The following is a 20,186-nucleotide window of genomic DNA, read 5'->3' as shown; positions in this document are numbered from 1 at the left end:
CCAATTGACAATGAGAATGGACAGATAGCAATACTATAAAGTATAGATTTAGCTCTACAAACAGCCCCACGTCTGTTTACATTTGCTGGCCCTCTACCATTATATTAGACGGGCCCCAATGGCCATCAATGTGTTAAGAGTGTAGCACTCAAGTTCGACACTGTTTGACGAACAATATCACTTACCCTTACCTTAGCTGCCAGAGTTGTACCCTTCCTGCTGACTTGTACAGAACTTGTAAGTCGTTTTGGATAAAAGACTCAACTTAACCCTTTAATCGCCAAGGACGACTTTAGACGTCATTGCTCGCCATGCTTAATCTTCCAATGACGTCGTACAGCGTCTTTGAGATCAATATTTCAAAAATCTGTCATGGCAATCATATTTCACCCACGGAGACTTGAGACTTGCTGTTGATCTCCTCTCAACTCTCCAACGGTTCAAGACCGCCATCTTGTGGCCGATCGGCGAATCGCCAAAACCGGAAGTGAGCGGCCGGAAGTGGTGCTCACCCATATTACGATCCGCTGCCAATAACTCGATAAACAACATGATTTGGACGTATATAGTATTATACAACCTGGAAATGGATCGCATATATCAACATCCCATAATAGCGATCTTTCTGCTCCACGCTGATCACCCAACGGTCAGAGGAAGCTGCGGTGAGTTTCAGCGTGTTTGATTATTATTATCCATATAAACTGCTCTGATCTATGTATCGCCCATACTACATAAATGATTTAACGTCGGCCACGGACTTATAACCCCCCCCCCCCTCCGGTCACCAGCAGATGAGGCATGACGTTTAGGACCTTGTACAATTGAAATTTTTTAATCTGACGTCAATCGGTATCAAACTACATTTGATGATCTAATATATGTATTTATGGCTATAACTCACGTTCTGCAGAATGCTGCAGAAAACGATAAAAACATATTTATACTTTAGACCGTATTTTAGTATGAATATGTGAATGAAAAAGTAGAACGTTGCTACATCCTAAACGATAGATACTTGACATTGAATGGGCCATAGTAATGTCAATTACAAAAGTTATAGCCCTGCAAAGAAGGGGAACATCTCCATAGACAAATAGAGCTGGCAGAGGATGGTATAAGGATGGATATAAGCGTGGCAGAAAAAGGGTTAATACCTTCGAGAATATAAGTATGTTTTTAATCTTTTCTGCTGTAATTCCAAAAACGCTAGTTATAGGCCCAAACGCATATGATAGATTATAGATTGCCGTTTTTCCCATACACGCTATATTAAAAAATTCAAATGTATATGATCGGTATACATTATGCTTAATCATGCGTGGAGGAAAGGGGGGGGCGATTATAATTCCTTGATCATCAGTAACGGCTTTATGTAGTATGGGTGATATATTGATCAGACTGATTACAAACAAGGAAACGCACAATCGGACTGAAAATAACGTTACTGTCCCCTTACCGTGGGCCGATGAGACTGGCGGTGAAAGATCCCAATTATTTGACGCCGATCGCCTAGGTCCATTTCCGGTTTGTATGGCGCAATAAACGCCAAAATCATATAGATTATTAAGTTTAGAAAACGATCCATATGTACTATAGTGTCCGTCAGGAGTCTCGTAGCGAGATGTGACTGCCAGAGGAATTTCCTCGATGCACCAATGGCACTTACGGTTTTTGCAAGAGTGTAACTCGCCCAACCATCCACCAGGCGGCGGTATTGAGCCGTTGCAGTCCCATCTAGGGTCCCGCTAGGGCATCGGGTGGATGAATTATGAATGCCATGGCGAAAAAATGAAATATTGATCTAAAAAACGCTGTACAGCGATCTTGGCGGTCAGCGCATGGTGGCCAATAACGCTGAAAAGTAGTATAGACATAGGGCGGCTACGTGGTGCAGTGGGCAAGGCGCTCACCACGAATACTGGAGACTGGGCTCGAACAGATATGCCTCCCTGTTCGAGCCCAGCGCTCCACATTGCTTTCAGTTTAGCTGGTCGTCCGCACTAATACACATTGGCAGTATTAGGAGGAGGGAAACTGATGGGTGGGGATCGGGCATTGTAGACAGCGACTCCTACAGGTCGGTTGACTATGCTCGGAGCATTAAGCATTTTAGTAACGTTACATTTTCAACAAGATTGCTGCTATTTAAACACTTCATGGAAACGGGGTAACGTTAACCTTATGTCGACTGTAGTATTGTATGACCTCGACATAACGTTTAAACGTTAACGTTACTCCGTTTCCATGCAGTAATTATAAAAGTGGCCAGCTAAGCTAACGGCTAGCATTAGCTAACGTTAGCTGAAAGCTGTAACGTTACAACGAATCAGCTGTTGATATTATGCGCCATCAGTAGACAACGTATCATGTATTAAACTAGAGTTAATGGTTTAATGCTTCAGTCACAGTGACGTTGAAAGAGCAGCTGTCACGAACCTCTTTCATTTCTTTATGGAGAGATCCGCGTTGGCCACTGCTCTGTAACACCGCTTGCAAATAGCATTGGTGCATTTTTAGCTTGTCCTTCGTTGTTTACTTCAAACCCGAAGTACCTCCAAACAGCACTTCTGCTGTTTTCTTTATCGACAAGCACAAGTTGCGGAGGCTCTGCATTTGCCATCTTCAGCTAAAATTTTTGTTTACAAACTGAAGACGGCTCTGTGACTCTGTGAGGGGGAGGGCTGGAGGAGCCGGAGGGGCAAGCGTGCTCTGAACAGCGAGTCAACAACTTGCGGTAGAACACTCGCCAGCTGGTACCGATACTGCAGAAAGTATCGGTATTTCGGGAAATGAGTATCGAAACCATTTTAAATATTCAGCATCGATATGTATCGATATGTTTCGATATTTTTGACAACACTAGTGCTATGTATGACTTAGTCCACATTGCAGCCGGCTTGTGGGAGACATGAAACAGCGTGCAAAGACAGGGGAGGGTTGAATTGGATGATACGAAAATTGGGATGGGAGAAAAATAGAAAATGGGAGAAAAAGTGGATAAAAAAAAGTAGTATAGACATATTCGCATAGTAGGTAGTAATAGACAGCTAACAAACTACCCAGGAATAAAACCTCACAAATACTGAACGTGAACTCCATGCCAAATTTCATCCTCCAATGGTGAAAATTGGCCGCTAGAGGGTGGGAACACTTTTGTAGAACAACCAACCAAATAGGGCAGGGCTAACTCACACTAGAAAAAAAAGGAACTCTTTGCAAAGTCCCACTGATGCCTCCCACAAGTGTGGACAATAGGGGTGATGCGACCTTACAGCGATTAAATTCGATTACGATTCTTCAGGCAACGATGCAATGCATAATGAAATCTCTTCATTTGACCACGATTAGTTAATTGCCCAAAAAAATTTGAATGTTGAAAACACAAATGTGGCTGGGGGAACTGATTCACTCAGCATGAATGGAATATAGGTCAATAAAAACAATACACAATTTTTTTTAAACATTAACACTTTAACTGCCACACAAGAGATATCTCGGGTTTATTAATATGTGGTTGAAAGCCACTCACGAGATTTCTCGGATTTTTTTTTCTTTTCTTTTTGGGATCTGAAATCATATTGCATCACGCGAGCCTACCCGAATATACACGAGCACCGCCGGCGATCATATGTGGAAAAAAGCGCCCCCCAATATCGTCTCCCAGATGACAAGGGATTTTAGAATGGACTCAATGAAAATGGATGGGGAAAAAAATCCGGTACTCCACATTTTCCAGTCCACTGATCCAGCCGGGGTTATCACAGTTCATTCTAGAGCCTCTGAGACCCGCGGAATCATGTACTGCACTGTACACACGGTGGATCTATACACTTATCGATTTTTTCGAATGGTGATCAGGAATTGGAATATACCAGTTGGATACCATCTGATGTCAGGTAAGGAATCTATGTTATCAGTGTTAGGATAATCAGACTAATTTTGATGAAGTTATAAGCCGTTTTGTGAAATGGGCTCTTTCGGTTTCACTGTAAAAGTCCAAGAGGAAATCAATGCGGCGATTATCCGTGCGCGGCCCGAATGTGCTTGCGTGCACGTATAATATTGATCATCTAGCGTTTATTTGAAAACGATTCATAAATAGGCTGACGAATATCAACGTTGTGGAATATTCCAGTAAAAGACGATTTTCATAGAATGGTCCAGAATTAACTGTTTTTTTTATCTCAAAACGGGTGCTTTTCTAAATGCTCTAAAACGGAAATGAAGCGATAAAAAACCAATCTGCCTTGACAGCACTGACTGGAAAATAGTCTTTGATAAGCGACGGGCAGATTAGACACACAGCCATAATTTGAAACATAGATTAGGCGATATTAACGTTAAAATTGAAGTTCATGTTACTCCAAATTAAAGTTTAATTCATTACAGGTTCACGGTAGGGATGGGTACTGTTCACATTTGAACCGATAAGGTACCAGTACCTGTGAATAGATACCGGTACCCAACGGTACCTTTTTTCTGTACTTTAGTCTCTAAAAATGTAATCTACCTACCTCAGTTGTAAAAAAAAAAAAAAAAATCCAAACTTAATATTTAATAAATAAATAATGTATTATTACTTTATTATTATTTACATCTTACTGATGTAAAGCACTTTGAACTGCAATCCCCTGTATGAAAGGTGCTATACAAATAAAGTTATTATTATTATTTATTTAAAACATAAATATATATATATATATATATATATATATATATATATATATATATATATATATATACAGTCAGTCACACACATCAAATTGGGTGTTGGCAATTCGTGGGGAGTATACTTGTCTCTGATATCTTGGTACAGTGGGCAGGTTGTTGTGTCTCTGATATCTTGGTACAGTGGGCAGGTTGTTGAGTCTCTGATATCTTGGTACAGTGGGCAGGTTGTTGAGTCTCTGATATCTTGGTACAGTGGGCAGGTTGTTAGAAAGTGTAGCTCAGTTTTCCACCTCTGCTCTTGCTCTCTGCTACTATCTCCAAACTTCCACTCCTCGAAACTTTATTTTTATTATGTGCTCGTGCTGCCGCGGTGGGTGTTCTTTTTAGCGGTCGGCTTACTCCTTCCATATAGTTTCACATATTTGTAACTTATTTAACGTTATTAAATAAGCTAACGTTAGCTAATCGTCGGACATAACGTTAGCTCCGTAGGCTAAGAGTAGACGGAAGAATAGCGGATGTGACGTCGGTAAACAAGCCACAGGCTGTTATGTAAGACCAAACACACCACAGAGCGGGTTCTCCAAAGCGGGGGTGGAGCGAAAATAACTGCTCAGCAGCAGAGTAGTTAATTGCTGCTAGATTGTTTGTTTGTTTAATCAGTTGTAAAATACTTTCATTTATTTGTTATTTAAATATATAGATGTGTATTTGACAATTTTTTTATCAGCAGAATAGTTCATTGCTGCTAGAGTGGTTTGTTTACCCTTGTTATTTTGTAAAATACAATACCTTTATTTATTTTGTATTTAAATATATAGGTGTACCTTTTTTTGTTAATTTGTTAAAAAAAAATTAAATAAACATAACATTTATTTAAAGGTGTGTGTGACTGTATATATATATATATATATATATATATATATATATATATATATATACACATGTTGTTCTAAATAAATAATAATAACTAGGGATGCTCGATATTGGCTTTTTTACCGATACCGATATACCGATATTATCCAACTCTTAATTTCAGCCAAGTGCCAGATATGCCAGAAGAAAATGGCATATCACAACTCTACAACAACTTTGTCAAATCACCTAAAAAACGTAAGTATCGTTGTACACGACGGCGACGCCACACAAAACATTAATAAGGCTATGCCTATGCTGCTATGACTAATGTGTTACCAAGTTGGCTAATTTAATTGTAGTCATCTGCTTTTTTGTAGGTGCATTGTCTGATATAATTATAAATTAAAAATAATATAATTGTTTGCTTGATAGACGAAGGTTGCAACATAATTATGTAATGTCATGTCGTTGGCTGTGAGAGCAGCCCCACTGCACCCAGGCAGCGCAGCCGAGTGAAACCTTGTTGGCTGCGTCAAAGTCACGAAAGGGGCTACTTAATTAATTAATCAAATCCACTTTATTTATAGAGCACAAAAACAACAAAGTTTACCAAAGTGCTGTACAAGTCCCACAACATAAGATAATAAAAAAAATATATATATAAAAAAAATATTTTAAATTTGTTTCCCCGAAGCTTCGAATTAAAATCGAAGCTCGGCCCCGAAGCTTCGATTGCCAAAAAAAGCTTCGAAGGTCAGCCCTTATAGCACCTTTCATACAGGGGATTGCAATTCAAAGTGCTTTACATGAGTAAGATGTAAATAATAATAAAGTAATAATGATACATTATTTATTTATTAACACTTTAATCGCCAAAAACGCTGGGACACGTCTCTCCCCGCCATGCTTATTCTGCCAAAGACGCTGGACCACGTCTTTGATATCAATATTTAAAAAATCTGTGATCGAAATCATATTTCTCCCCCGGACACTTGAGATATACTGTTGATCCCCTCTCAACTCTCCAACGGTTCAAGAGCGCCATCTGGTGGCCGATCGGCGGATCGCCCAAACAGGAAGTGATGCGCCGGAAGTGGTGCTCTCCCATATTTCGTCCGGGCACTCGCTATCGTTAGCGGGACTCCATCTTGATACACTGGACATCGATCGGTTGCAAATAACTCAATAAACAACATGATTTGGACGTATATACTATTATACAACCTGGAAATGGATCGCATATTTCTACATCCCATAATAGGAACATTTCTGTTCCACGCTCATCGCCCAACGCTATGAGGAAGCTACGGTAAGATTCAACGTTATTTTTTACCGTGTTCGATACTAACTGCTCTAATGATCATATCACCCACACTAGATTAATCATATAACGTTGGCCACGGAATTATAAACGACCCCCCCCCCCCCCCATCTGGTCAACATCAAATGATCAGTAGTAACTTCTAGAAGCACGTCCATTTGACATTTTTTATCTCGCGCAGATTCCTATCAAACTGTATTTCATCATCAATATAATGCATTTGGGGCTATAAATCACGTTCTGGAGAAAGCTGCAGAAAACGATAAAAACATACTTATACTTTAGACCGTATTTTTGTATGAATCTGTGAATGAAAAAGTATAACGTTGCTACACCCTGAACAATAGATATAGGACGTTGAATGGGCCATAGTAATGTCAATTTAGCAATACAATTTAAAAAGTTATAGCCCTGCAAAGAAGGGGAACTTCTCCATATTAAATAGGGCTGGCAAATGATGGTAAATTATGAATTTAAGCCTGGCGATCAAAGTGTTAAATATTAAGTTTTGAAAAAAAAAGAATTTACAACTGAGGTAGGTAGATTACATTTTAGAGCAGGTGTGGGCAATTATTTTTCCCAGGGGGCCGAATGAGCAACTGAAAATATGTTGGAGGGCCGGGCCAAAATTCCAAACTCAATTATGCATAATATACATTTTATTTCTATATAAAAAGCAGTAAATGGCATTGTTTTGACCCCTGGTAAGAGTGTATGTTATTATTTGGCAATTAAAAGGTGAGGTTAGCTTTCAAAAATAGAATTTATTCAAATAGAATTTATTTCCAAAATGATAAACAAAATGTGAAACATTAATAACAGGCATTTTGAGTTTCATATACTATTGAAACAAGGATTTTCTTAGCTTTCTAAAGACATCACATCATCTTATAGCCAAAATAAACAAGACATGTCACTGAACTGTGTAAAGAAAAGTGTCCCAGTTTTGTAGCCTTTTTTACTTTACATGCCTATATTAAACATTTAATGTTTTCAGAACTGTGCAAAAAAAAAAAAAAAAAAAATATCAAGTGTCCCATTTCACTTGTTATATTTCCACATTTGAGTGTTCTTCCGTTTTTTTTTTCATTCAGTGTGAGAAATCCAGTCTGTTGAGCTTTAACAAGTCCATCAAAGTCAGGTTGCATGTCTGAGGTGGAGATGCGAAGCACAGCTGCCAGATGTTCATCAGTGAGAGAGGATCTGTACCTGGACTTGGTAAACGTCATGACTGAGAATGTCTGTTCACATATGTAGGTGGATCCAAAGAGAATCAACATCTTCTGAGCATGTCTCCTCATGTTTGGAAAGATCTCCTCCTTGAGAGCAGAGTAGAACTCTAGCAGTGATGCTGACTTAAAGTGCTCTTTCAGTAGTGAATCAGACTGCAGGTCAATGAGTTCAAGCTGAACAACTATCAACACTGCAGGTAAAGGGAGAGGAAACCGGGGAGCTCCAGTAGCTCACCACGTACCGCGAGCTATTTCAGCGCCGGGGACAACCGTGCTCGTCACGGATCTGGGGTTTAGCGAGTTCGAATCCCGGACTGCAGCCGTGCCTTTCCCAGAGTGTCTTCCCCCCCATCTGAACCCTTTCAGCCTGTTTCTGTCAGTCATCCTTGACCAGAATAAATGCGATAAACGTATAAAAGAGCCAGGGGAATGGCCAAAGTTTAAAAAAAAAAAAAAAAGAAAAAAAAAGAAAAAAAAAAAAGGGAGAGGAAACCAGCTGCATTTCATCCTCAACCTTTTTGAAATCTTGAAAACGCCTTGAAAATTCATCATGCAGTGCTCCCAACATGGATGAGTACCTGTGCCGGTGATCAGCTGATGGTTTGACTTCTTTCAGGGTTTTCATGCGTTTGAGATTGTTGCTGCCTAGTTGCCTTGAAATTAATTGCAACTTTGTCATGAAGGCTTTCACATGGCTATGCATTTCATGAGCAAAAATGCCCTTGCCCTGCAGTTGTGTGTTCAGTAGGGATGGGTACCGTTCACATTTGAACCGATACGGTACCGGTACCTGTGAATCGATACCGGTACCCAACGGTACCTTTTTTCTGTACTTTAGTCTCTAAAAATGTAATCTACCTACCTCAGTTGTGGGGGAAAAAAATCCAAACTTCAAATAACCACACTTTCGACCGTTTTCGGCTTGCCCCGACTGCTTTGTTGTTGAATCAAGTCAAATCCTAGGTAAGCGTATATTGTGCGTGTGAACGTTGACATGAAAATAAAAAAGTTAAAAAAATAAAAATAAAAAATTATCATGTAATCTTTCGCGGGCCGGTCATGCCCAGGTCTGTTTTAGAGACTAAAGTACCGTTGGGTATCGATTCACAGGTACCGGTTCAAATGTAAACGGTACCCATTCCTAAGCGTATGTTAGTGGGCCTCAGTCATCTTACTACACTTAGTAAGTAAGTCTCTCACTCTCTCACACTCACTCTCTCTCACTCTCTCTCTCTCTCTCTCTCTCTCTCACTCTCGCTCATGCTTTCTCACGCTCTCTCTCACGCTCTCTCTCACGCTCGCGCACACACGCTCTCTCACACACACAAAGTGCCAATGCTGGGTTTGCACAAGCTGAACCGCTTAACGTGTGGTTTCGGTTTGCGGTAAACTAAATAAATAACCGAAAATTGGCACCGTTGGATCTCACGTGAATCGATACTCGGTAGCACCGGCGTGTTTCGGTAGGTACCTTTAAAAGTACCGAATTCGGTACCCATCCCTAGTTCACGGACCTCGGTGTTACCATAGGAAATCATTCTGATATCCCAAAAGCGCAATACTGGCCGCATCCTACTAGGTGGCAGTTTCACCCACCCTTTGAAACCTTATTTCACACTGTGTGTTACATTGTATATGGTCCGGGAGGAGAATTTAGACCAAGCCAAGTGAATCACTTCATCCGACCTTCAGCACACTTGAGGCATATCTTGTGCCACTTCATGTCAGGGACCAATACTGGAAATCGCGATCAGACAATTGGAATATTCTTTTTGGCATACCTCCTAGTAAAGGTAAGCACTATATGACATCAATCTTACTTTGATCCAACAATGATTTCACATCGATCGCAACGATCATATGTAACGTACTCCAAAACATATGCCGTTGCTGATGATCAAAGCATCAGAAAATTACCCCCCCCCCCCCTTTCATGCATTCATGATGAAACATAATACCCATTATATACCTTTGAATTGGAAATAGTAGCGTGGCCAGGCGAGCAACGCGAACGCTTTTAGCTAAATTCACGTATTGCTCCATAACACAGTTACCAGGAATTAGCCAGGATCACTCTGAACTATACAATATTCACCACGGTATAACACGCAAAAACGTAGGGCTGGGCGATATGGCCTAAATATGATATCACGATATTTTCTGACCTTTCGGCGATACACATCACAATGTTTTTCCTTTTTTCCCCAAACAATTCATTATGAGGCTTACGAAGACAGTATTTGAGTTTGCAAGCTAACATTAAAGACAAAAGACTCATGCATTTAGCATTTTTATATTATATATTAGATTTAGATTATTGGATTCTTAGATTATATATTTAGCATTTTAGCCTTTTGTTTTTTAGATTATATATTAGATTAGATTTAGATTATTAGATTATATATTGTAACCATTTATTTATTTATGTATACATTTATTATTTGAATGGCTTAAGGCTAGATCTGTACTTGATGTTTGTTTGTTGTGTTGCATACTTGAAATAAACTTCAATCAAATCCCCTCTTAAAAACTAAAACCTGTTTAACCTAGCCATCTATAAAACATCATGCTAAAACTGAAACAAATGTCCTACTCCCCTAAAGAAAGAAATACATAGCAAACATGACTGTGCTATGTGCTGCTGCTTTTTATTTTGTTAAAATCTTTTAGTTAATAAGACTAAAAGACTACAATATGACTACAACGATTTCATGACGGCTTCCTGTCCTCGCATTCCATTTCCGGTTTACGTTACATTTTCAACAACAGATTGCTGCTAATTAAACACTTCATGGAAACGGAGTAACGTTAACGTTATGTCGAGTTTATACGTGTTGTGTAGTATGAACTCGACATAACGTTAACATTACTCTGTGTCCACTGTTGCTGCCACTGTTGCGTTGTCGCAGATGGATGGTACACTCTGTTAGCTCCGTAGCTAATCCGCTCATAGACTAACTTACCGATAGCAGTACCGTTAACGTGTAGATGACGTAATTTGGGCAAGTGTGTGTGTGACTAGGGCTGGGCGATATGGCGAAAAAGTTATAGCCCTGCAAAGAATGTGAACATCTCCATAGGCTTACAGTGCTGGCAGAGAGTGGTATAAGATGCTCAAATTGCGTGGCAGGGAATGTGTTAACTGACAACCAACAGGAAACCAAACAATATTTTTTTTTATGCCAGAGTACAAAGATGGCTAAAGCGGCTGGCACCCAAAGTGTTAAGAGTGGCTCGCTTGGGGAACTCGCTTGCCGCTTTCTGTTGTTGTGAATGTAAAAGTCCAGACCCCAAAAATAAGATGACGCCTTTTTTCTAGGATGTTGGTCATAGAAGACTACATCTAGAGTTGCCAAAACAAAGCACCCCATTTCCATGGCTCATTAATACAAACACATTCACATTTTATTTGGGATGCCCCCCCCCCCCCCCAAAGACCAATTATACTACATATATATATATATTAGTGCTGTCAGGCGATAAAAAAATTTATCTAATTAATTACAGGATTTGTAATTAATTAATCTAATTAATCGCATTTTAATCACAACCATTTTAGGCCCGATATTCTATAATCATATTTCAAATGGCATGTGTCCGGATGGCAGAATTCAGTACTGTATCTACAAAACCTTCTGTTTAATCATCTTCCCTTTATTTATTTGCTTAGATTTTTCAGGTCTGGTACATTTTAGCATGGTGTTATTCAGTCAAAGAAAACAAAAATAAATTTGAATTGATACTCATTTGGTTCATTACAATTTACTCAAAGCCTAGTAACAGACACAGTATTTCTGACACTGGGAAATAATACATTCCCTTAGATCCATAGATGTCCCTAGAATCAGATACCAAGAACATGCAAATGGACCATTTAAAAAAAGACTATAAATGTTTATTCTACGTTCTTATGGAATGAATGAGATAAAATTGAAACTTTTTTCCCCCAATAAATTGTTCCTAAATTTGCTGTGTAATTAGTTATTCTAATTAACACGATAAACTGACAGCCCTAATATATATAGATATTTTTTTTGTTATATATAAATGACCCAGTTCACCAATTAGGCTACATAACTTTACATTCTCAGTGAAATTATATAAAAAAAAAAAAAAAAAAAAATGAAATTCGGGCAGAATTAGAGACCTACCTCTTCAGGTCAAAGTGAGTCCTCTGGTGGTTCTTGAGTGCCAGCAAGTTGTAGTAGCGTTTCTGGCACACCAGGCAGCGGAACACACCTGTCTTATGGGACTTCTTGTGGTTGAGCAGGGAGCAGGGGTGCCTGTACCCTCTCCCACACTGGTCGCACTTGTGGGGCCTGTCGCTTTGGTCGCCCATCGACCTGCGCCCTTCACCACCGCCCTCGCGGCTTTCGCCGCTGCCCCCCTCTCCTCCAGACATCCCTTTGGCTCCATTCACACCCTGCTTGCTCAGCGTGCCGGCGCGGTTCTTCCCGGGGCACAGGTGGGTGATCAAGTGGTGGCGGTCGGCAAAGAACATGCCACAGTCGACACAGATATGGTTACGGCCGTCCATTTTGTCGTTGCCATTGGCGGGGTTACTGCCCATGGCCTGGGGTTGTCCGTCCGGCCGCTGGGGGCCGTGGACCAGCTGGTGGTTCAACAGGTCCTGCTTCCTGGCGAAGCTCTGTCCACAGGTGGAGCAGATCATCCTCCAGTCCTGCTCCAGGTTGGAGGACCCAGAGGCCGATGGGTTGTTGGCGTGGCTGCGCAAATGGCTCCTTAGGGCCCTGAGGCTAGCGTAGTGGTTGCCGCAGACTGAGCATTGGTAAACCTCTCCGTCGTCGTCCTCCTCCTTATCGTTGTTGCCCATTCTCTTGACTCCGCTCTGGGCGTACTGACGCTGGCTACTGCCCTCCTTCATGCTGCTCTGGCCCCCTGAGGAGAGCGAGGTCGCACCAGGGCTGTTATAGTTCATGTTCCCCTGTGCCATGAAGCCATTGGACATGTTGCCTTGCGGTTGTTGTTGCTGCTGCTGGCCACGCCGGGGGCACATGTGGGACTTAATGCCGGATATGTCGCCGTACATCTCGCCACAATCTGCACACATGTGCCGGTCAGCCTGCCGATGTGCCGAGTTGCTCTGGGACAGCGAGCTCCCGTCGAAGCGGTCGTGGAACTCCAGGGAGTCGAGGTTGCTGCTGTGGCCACCGTCGGGCACAAACTGGGCGGGGTCACCCAGGTTTCCCGGCAAGGAGATGGGAGTGGTGGCACCACTACCCTCCTGGACGTAGCTCTGCTGGGAGTCCAGGGTCAACGGCTCTGAAGAGAGCCAGTCATTGCTGTCGCTACCAATGGGCTGGTTGGAGGGGCGGCCTTTGTGGCTGCGCAGGTGGCTGTGTAGCGCTGCTAAGTGAGGATACTGTTTACAGCAGATGGTACACTGGTACTGGCCCGTCTGGTGGGAGCGCTTGTGGTTCACCAGGCTGCCCGCGTGGCGGTAGCTCTTGCCGCATTCGCTGCACTTGAAGCGTCGTTCCCCGTCGTCCGGGGAGTTGGCCTGTGGCACTCGGCCTCCTGAAGGAGAGGAAACGGAACCCTGGGCACCGGAGCCCAGCCCGTCCGAGTTGAGGATGGAGTTGCCGCCGCCGCCGTCCTGGCCGTGGGCGCCCGGGTGCGGGTCGTGGGTCAGGTAGTGCACCTTGAGGCTCTCAAGGTCCGGGTGTCCCGCGCCGCAGTAGGCGCAGGTGTAGATGGGATTGTTGACGGGCGGTCCCAGCATGGGATCGTAAGGGCCCCTCTTCTCACTGGGCAAGGGCGGCAACGGGAGGGGGTCCCCCAGGGCCGGGGTGTACGCCGGAGAGCGGATGGCGCTCAGGTTGTGAGGCATGATGCCGGGGAAGCTGCGGGATAGACCCAACGAGGAGGAGGCAGCGTTGTGTAGCAGGATATGCTCCTGAAAGTCTGCCTTGTTCGGCAGTGCCACCTGGCACAGATGGCAGAAGCAAGAGGCTGAGTCGTCGCTCTGGGCCAACTGGTTTCCGATGCTGCGCTCCGGGCCGTGGAGGCTGCTGCTGCTCACCATGGACGCCCCGGGCGTCTTGAACTTGGAGTGGGTGCGCTCGTGGCCGTTGAGGGCCGCCAGGTTGCTAAATTGTTTGAAACAAACAGAACACTTAAAAGTCCCTTGCTGGTGGCACTTCTTGTGGTTCACCAGACTACCGTGATGCCGGTAGGTCCGGTCACACTGATCGCACTTGAACGGCCTGTCCCAGGCGTCGTCGGATCCGGGGGAGCCTTTCTTTCCGTGGTCTTCCGATTCGTGACTCTGCAGGATACTGTGGCTATTGTTCAAATGTGTGCGAGTGAACCCGTCAGAGAGGTCCTGGGCTAGCGTGTAGTCCCTCTCGTCGTGGCCGCCGTCTTCGGCTACTTCTTCGTTCTCCTCTTCGGTTTGTGCGCTGCTGGGAGACAAGGTGTGTATGCGCAGGTGGTTCTTCAGGGCCACCGCGTTGGGAAGAGTACGGGTGCAAACGGGGCACTGGAAGGAGCCCACCTCGTGAGATTTCTTATGATTAGCCAAGCTACCTGCGTGTTTGTAAATACGGCCACACTGTTCACACTCAAAACGTCCGGTTTCTTCTTGCTGATAATGTGCTTTCATATGTTCTAGTAGACTTGGGGTACTTGGGCAAACCATATCACACTCTTTACAGGGGAATCCCTTTGCACGGCTCATATCATGCATTGCCATAGTACTCCAATTGGAATTGGTTAGGAGAATTCACGGTTCACGACGTAGTAATGAACCGTGATCATAGATGTGGGGGGGGGGGGGGGGGGTACTGGGGCTTAGCTCTTTAGCCGTGTGTGGCTGCACCAATTTTCTCCCAAGCTCTGTAGATGTGGTGTTGTCAATCAGGGCCCTCCCTGGCAGGCAGGAGGCGGGCCTGGGGTCACACAAGCCAATGGGGTGACACTGTGGAAACAAAAGAAAAGAGTAAAGAGGGAAGTGGTTACATTAAGGAAGGAATAAAAGGATAATTTCCAAAACATTTGTCAGAACAAAACAAAGAGTAGCATGTTCTTTGTGTTTTTAAACCGTTTACACATTAATGTTTATAGCATTCCAAGTCAATAAAAGTATATTATAGCAGAATGTTTACGCTAAATAAAATGTGATTTTAGATGAGAATGGGAATAATAACTAATCTCATCACAAAAAACAAGGCCTTAGCCTCTCTAGCTCCACCCTACATACATGCTGAGCCCTAGGACTGTGTTCGCCTCTCCTACAGGGACACACCTTTGTTGATAGTGTAAAGAGAGAGAGAATGACCCATGCTTTTAAATCCCACATAACCTTCACAATACCACCGCTTTATCAACAGCCCCCATAGGCCTTCGCTGTTCGTTGGTCAAATACAAACACTCGTACCCTTTCAGTACCCTTAGTCAAAGCTGCCATTAACCATTATTTAAGTAATCGACTCATCCAATTATTTTGTCGATTAATCGGTGGATCTAAACTATTCATTTTCACACAAAAGAAACAGATGAGTAGGTGTGGATATTGTATTATAATAAATAATATTATATATATTATTATTAATATTGAAATTCAATACCTTTATGGTGTCGGTCGAATTGCTTCAATACTATCAATATTGAAAAAATGCCGTTTCGATAGCAAATTTCTATATCCAAGTACTTAATCTCGCCAGCAGACAGTGCTTTTCCAAGATAGAACATTTATTCTGTTCAACCACAATCCAAAAATCATCAATCCACCAGACGCTTTGTAACATTTACCTAACTGCCACCGATCGATGCAGTAATTTTTTTTACTCGATAATTATTATTTAATCAATTTATTAGTCAATCAGTTAATTAACTACTATTATTACATGGCGTTTAAAAATTCGCCAAAATGCTTGATTGTGATTGGTCAATAGTGCAAGGTTGCCCCTAGCAGCGGCCAATTATTTCTTGATAATTCACCGCTGCTAGGGGCAACGCGCAATAACGACCTCTGCGAGGGGCAACGCCTCGCAGCCGGACTCTCGCAGCGTTATACCATGCACAGCTGCACTGCATCAGGTGCAATCAAGCACACACCTGCCGACGCCAGAGTCATAGTTGTTCAGCAACAGAACAACCGCGTTTTGATCTCGTCTTGTCGATGGTGTAAAATGAATTAGGTATATTGTTAGTAAGTTAGCCCTGTAATAAGCGGGATAATGTATAGCTATACTCTGACATTGTTGCAAAATAATTGACCTTAACTGCGTTTGCAACACCTCGGCGCGGCACCTCGGTGTTCCAGAACGCAGTCTTGGTCAATTATTTTGCGACAATGACCTTGTAGCTATACATTATCCCTTACTTAATGAGGAGTGTTTTAGCCTAGCAGTACGCAACTGTAGCATCAGCTTAGAGTCGCAGCTCAGTAAGAACAGACCATGTCTTTCATTAGAAATCATGTCTTACCTACTCCCTTAGCACTCTTGAAGTGAGTAGTGTTATTAGGCTACACAATCGCACACTTGGAGGAATAATAGTAAAAAGAGGAATAAAAGACAAAAAGCCTCAATATCTGGCCTGACGACTGACACCTGGGGCTCTGTGACTTAGCAATACTATGTAGGCTAATTCAATGTGCAATTATGCTAAGAGCTAAACGGGTTCGATACAATAAAAACTACTGAAAAGTGAATTTCAAAGTGTGATCACAAACAAAAATAAAGATTATCGGAGGGGGCCCATTTGAATACGCTCACATTTAGAGCTATAATGAATAGCAATCTTGAATGTACACACTATTAACTAACATTAAAAGGTAAAGAGGCAACACACATATCTTCAGGACAAAGTTGACTAATCACAATTTCACCAATTTATTCTGGCGGCCCATATGTCAAATAAACATGCCAAGGCGGTCGGGTGGCGTAGCGGAGATTGCGCTCGTCACCAATGCAAGAGGCTGCGGTCACGACTCCCGGAGTCAGCATTGCCCTGCGGCTTGGGCCGGTCGTCATACTAACTAGTTTGGCTGAGTTAGGGGGAGGGAAGTCGTGGGTGGTAATCTGGCGTTGTGGACAGCGACGCCTACAGGTCAGGTCTGGGCTAGGGGTGGACGATATATCGAGTATACTCGATGTATCGCGGATTGTTCTACCCGAGATGTAGTACTACTAGGGATGGGTACCGAATTCGGTACTTTTGAGGTACCGAACCGAAACACGTCGGTACTACCGAGTATCGAATCAAGTGAGAAACCGAAATAAAATAAAAAAAAAAAAAAAATCATTTTTTTTTTACTTTTTTCTTTTCATGTCAACGTTCACACGCACAATATATCCTTACCTAGGATTTGACTTGATTCAACAACAAAGCAGTCGGAGCAATGACGAGCCGAAAACTGTCGAAATTGTAGTTATTTGAAGTTTGGATTTTTTTTTTACGACTGAGGTAGGTAAATTAAATTTCTTGAGACTAAAGTACCGAAAAAAGGTACCGTTGGGTACCGGTATCGATTCACAGGTACCGGTATCGGTTCAAATGTGAAAGGTACCCATCCCTAAGTACTACTATATCGCGAACATCGAGTATTAGTTTATATGGCGCCGCCCGCGGCCGAGAGACACTCGCAGTGCTTTCCTCGAGAAGGGACGGCGGAGCTATAGGCTAACGTTAGTGTACTGGTCCCGAGTGTAGCAGGGACGGCGGAGCTATAGGCTAACGTTAGTGTACTGGTCCCGAGTGTAGCAGGGACGGTGGAGCTATAGGCCAGTGGTTCCCTAACTGTGGTGCGCGCACCCCTTGTGGTGCGTAAGCGCCCTCTAGGTCAGTGTTTCTCAAAGTGGGGGGCGCGCCCCCCAGGGGGGGCGCAGAGGCATGACAAGGGGGGCCTTGAGATTTATAAAAAAAAAAAAAAAAAAAAATTGATTCCAGAAAATTATCACTAAAGTGCTGTCTGTTGCAGCTGCACTGTTCTCCATGAAAATACCATTTCTCAAAATCTGAAAATCATTATTTAATAAAACACAGAAAAGGATCACCAAGTTACATCTCCATCCAAACTCTTGGGAAGAACTCTTTGAAATCTCATCTGATACCACCTAGAGAGCTAGTTTCAGAGTGTGGTGCTGAGTACCAAGCATCTCATGATTAGAGCCATATGAAATCCGTTTTATTATTTTCCAAATTCCATTTTATTTTTTCCCAAATTCCATTTTTTTCCGTTTTAATATTTCAGAATTCTGTATTTTGCTTTTTATGCTCATTTTACCATCAGAAATAGTGTCTAATAAGTGGGAATGAATAAATGTCCACAATTGAATAAGATATAACAGTCCATTTAATGTTTTTAAGTGCTGCAACTCAGAAATACAGTTCAATTTTACACAATATTTTTCAATTAATATTGTGACAAAATAAAAATACATATTTCAAGTGTAAACAATAGATACAGCTAGCTACTACTGACATTATCACAATGACAATGTCAGTAACCTAGCTATATCTATTATATTGTGATGAAATATAGTAATGCATAATTTAGGCACCTTTAGTTTAGTTTATTTCGTTTATAAAGGACAGTGTATAATGACAATCGTTTGCATTAAACAAATGGATGGGTGCACTAGATTTAGCAAGAAGCTATCATTTCCATCTATAGTCCTATGTACTGTAACGTTTCATAGCTATTTAAGTTTATTTAGATTATAAAGGGCAGTGTATAATGACAATCGTTTGCATTAAACAAATTGATGGGTGCACCAGATTTAGCTAGAACTTCTAGAAGCTATCATTTCCATCTATAGTCCTATAACGTTACATAGCTATTTAAGTGTATTTAGTTTATAAAGGGCAGTGTATAATGACAATCGTTTGCATTAAACAAATGGATGGGTGCACTAGATTTAGCTAGAAGCTATCATGACCTAACGTTATAGCTATTTCACAATAGTGTCGCAAGTGTTTTTGCGGGTCCAGTCCACGGAACGTTGACAGAATTAGCAAAACACCTTATCACCGGAGGCATAAAAGTCATTAGGATACTGCTCTGCTCTGAATTTAGGGTTTAGTGTGGTATTTCGTAGCTTTTTGGATGCTGTTAATACCGGAGCAGCTACACGCTTGGACATTGCTGTGTTGTTGTGAAGCAGTGTGGAAGTGACGCGCGCGGTGTAACACGCTTTAGCGTCCCGGTCATGTTTGCTTTGCACCAAACGTTCCACCGTTATCCCGAAAACGGAATTACAGTCCAAATTATGGCAAAATCTGCAATATTCCACGTTTTACAGGTAATTCCATTTTTATTGCTCAATTCCGCGATTCCGTCCGCGATTCCGTGATCGCAGATTTCATATGGCTCTACTCATGATGCAGCAGTTAAGGTGTTGATACCATTCAGCACCACATACAGTATATCTGTGTGAAGCTGGCTTTTCATCCATGACAGCTCTGAAAACAAAATATAGGGCCAATTTGAAAGGTCACGATATTGGTGTTATTTCAATAAATTTAAACATGGCCCATTTCATGACTATTTTGTTGGGGCGAGGGGGGGGGGGGGGGGGGGCCAAAATATTTTGGTCCGCCAAAGGGGGGCCTGACAGAAAAAGTTTGAGAAGCACTGCTCTAGGTGGTGCGTGACATGAAATGGTGGTAAACGTTAGTGTAGTGGTCCGGAGTGTAGCAGGGACGGCGGAGCTATAGGCTAACGTTAGCCCATTTCGTGACTGTGATGCACCGAGGGCTAGGCTAACGTTAGTGTAGTGGTCCGGAGTGTAGCAGGGACGGCGGAAAAGCGGTCAAAGCGGACTCCACACTAGTTCCATTCGTGAGGAAAGGGGGTGGGTTATATTGACAACGCTTGACAACAGAAGTTTAAACATAACTTCATATTTATTGGTTATTCGTTTCTGTATATCATCCACTTTCCATCTCTGTGTGTTAGACTCTTCCTGTTTACATTCGAGTGTGACGTCATCACCTACGGCAGCTTAGACGATCAAAACGCGAACCTAGAACAAAACCAGGGGGGGGGGGGGGGGGCTGGCTCTCTCGTTCGTTCTCGCCCCCTCTCTCTCTCGCTCTCTCTCTACATTCAATGATTTAAAGTAGCCAAACGT

The 20,186-nt window shown here is 42.5% G+C and overlaps 1 protein-coding gene across 1 annotated transcript in view; it reads right to left on the bottom strand.

Moving 5' to 3' along the window:
* The window catches only part of LOC311240991 (zinc finger protein 646), an 87,596-nt gene that overhangs the window by 18,166 nt on the left and 49,244 nt on the right, over nt 1-20,186 (bottom strand). Inside the window, exon 2 of the mRNA XM_084329634.1 lies at nt 12,237-15,025. Coding sequence (XP_084185760.1) covers nt 12,237-14,800 — 2,564 coding nt within the window. The 5' untranslated portion in view covers nt 14,801-15,025. The remainder of the gene's footprint in view (nt 1-12,236; nt 15,026-20,186) is intronic.

Source organism: Notolepis coatsorum (genome assembly GCF_963971535.1).
Source record: "Notolepis coatsorum genome assembly, chromosome: 14".
Taxonomy (NCBI): domain Eukaryota; kingdom Metazoa; phylum Chordata; class Actinopteri; order Aulopiformes; family Paralepididae; genus Notolepis; species Notolepis coatsorum.
Note: the sequence above shows the minus strand (reverse complement) of the source record. Positions and strands in the feature narration are given on the sequence as shown.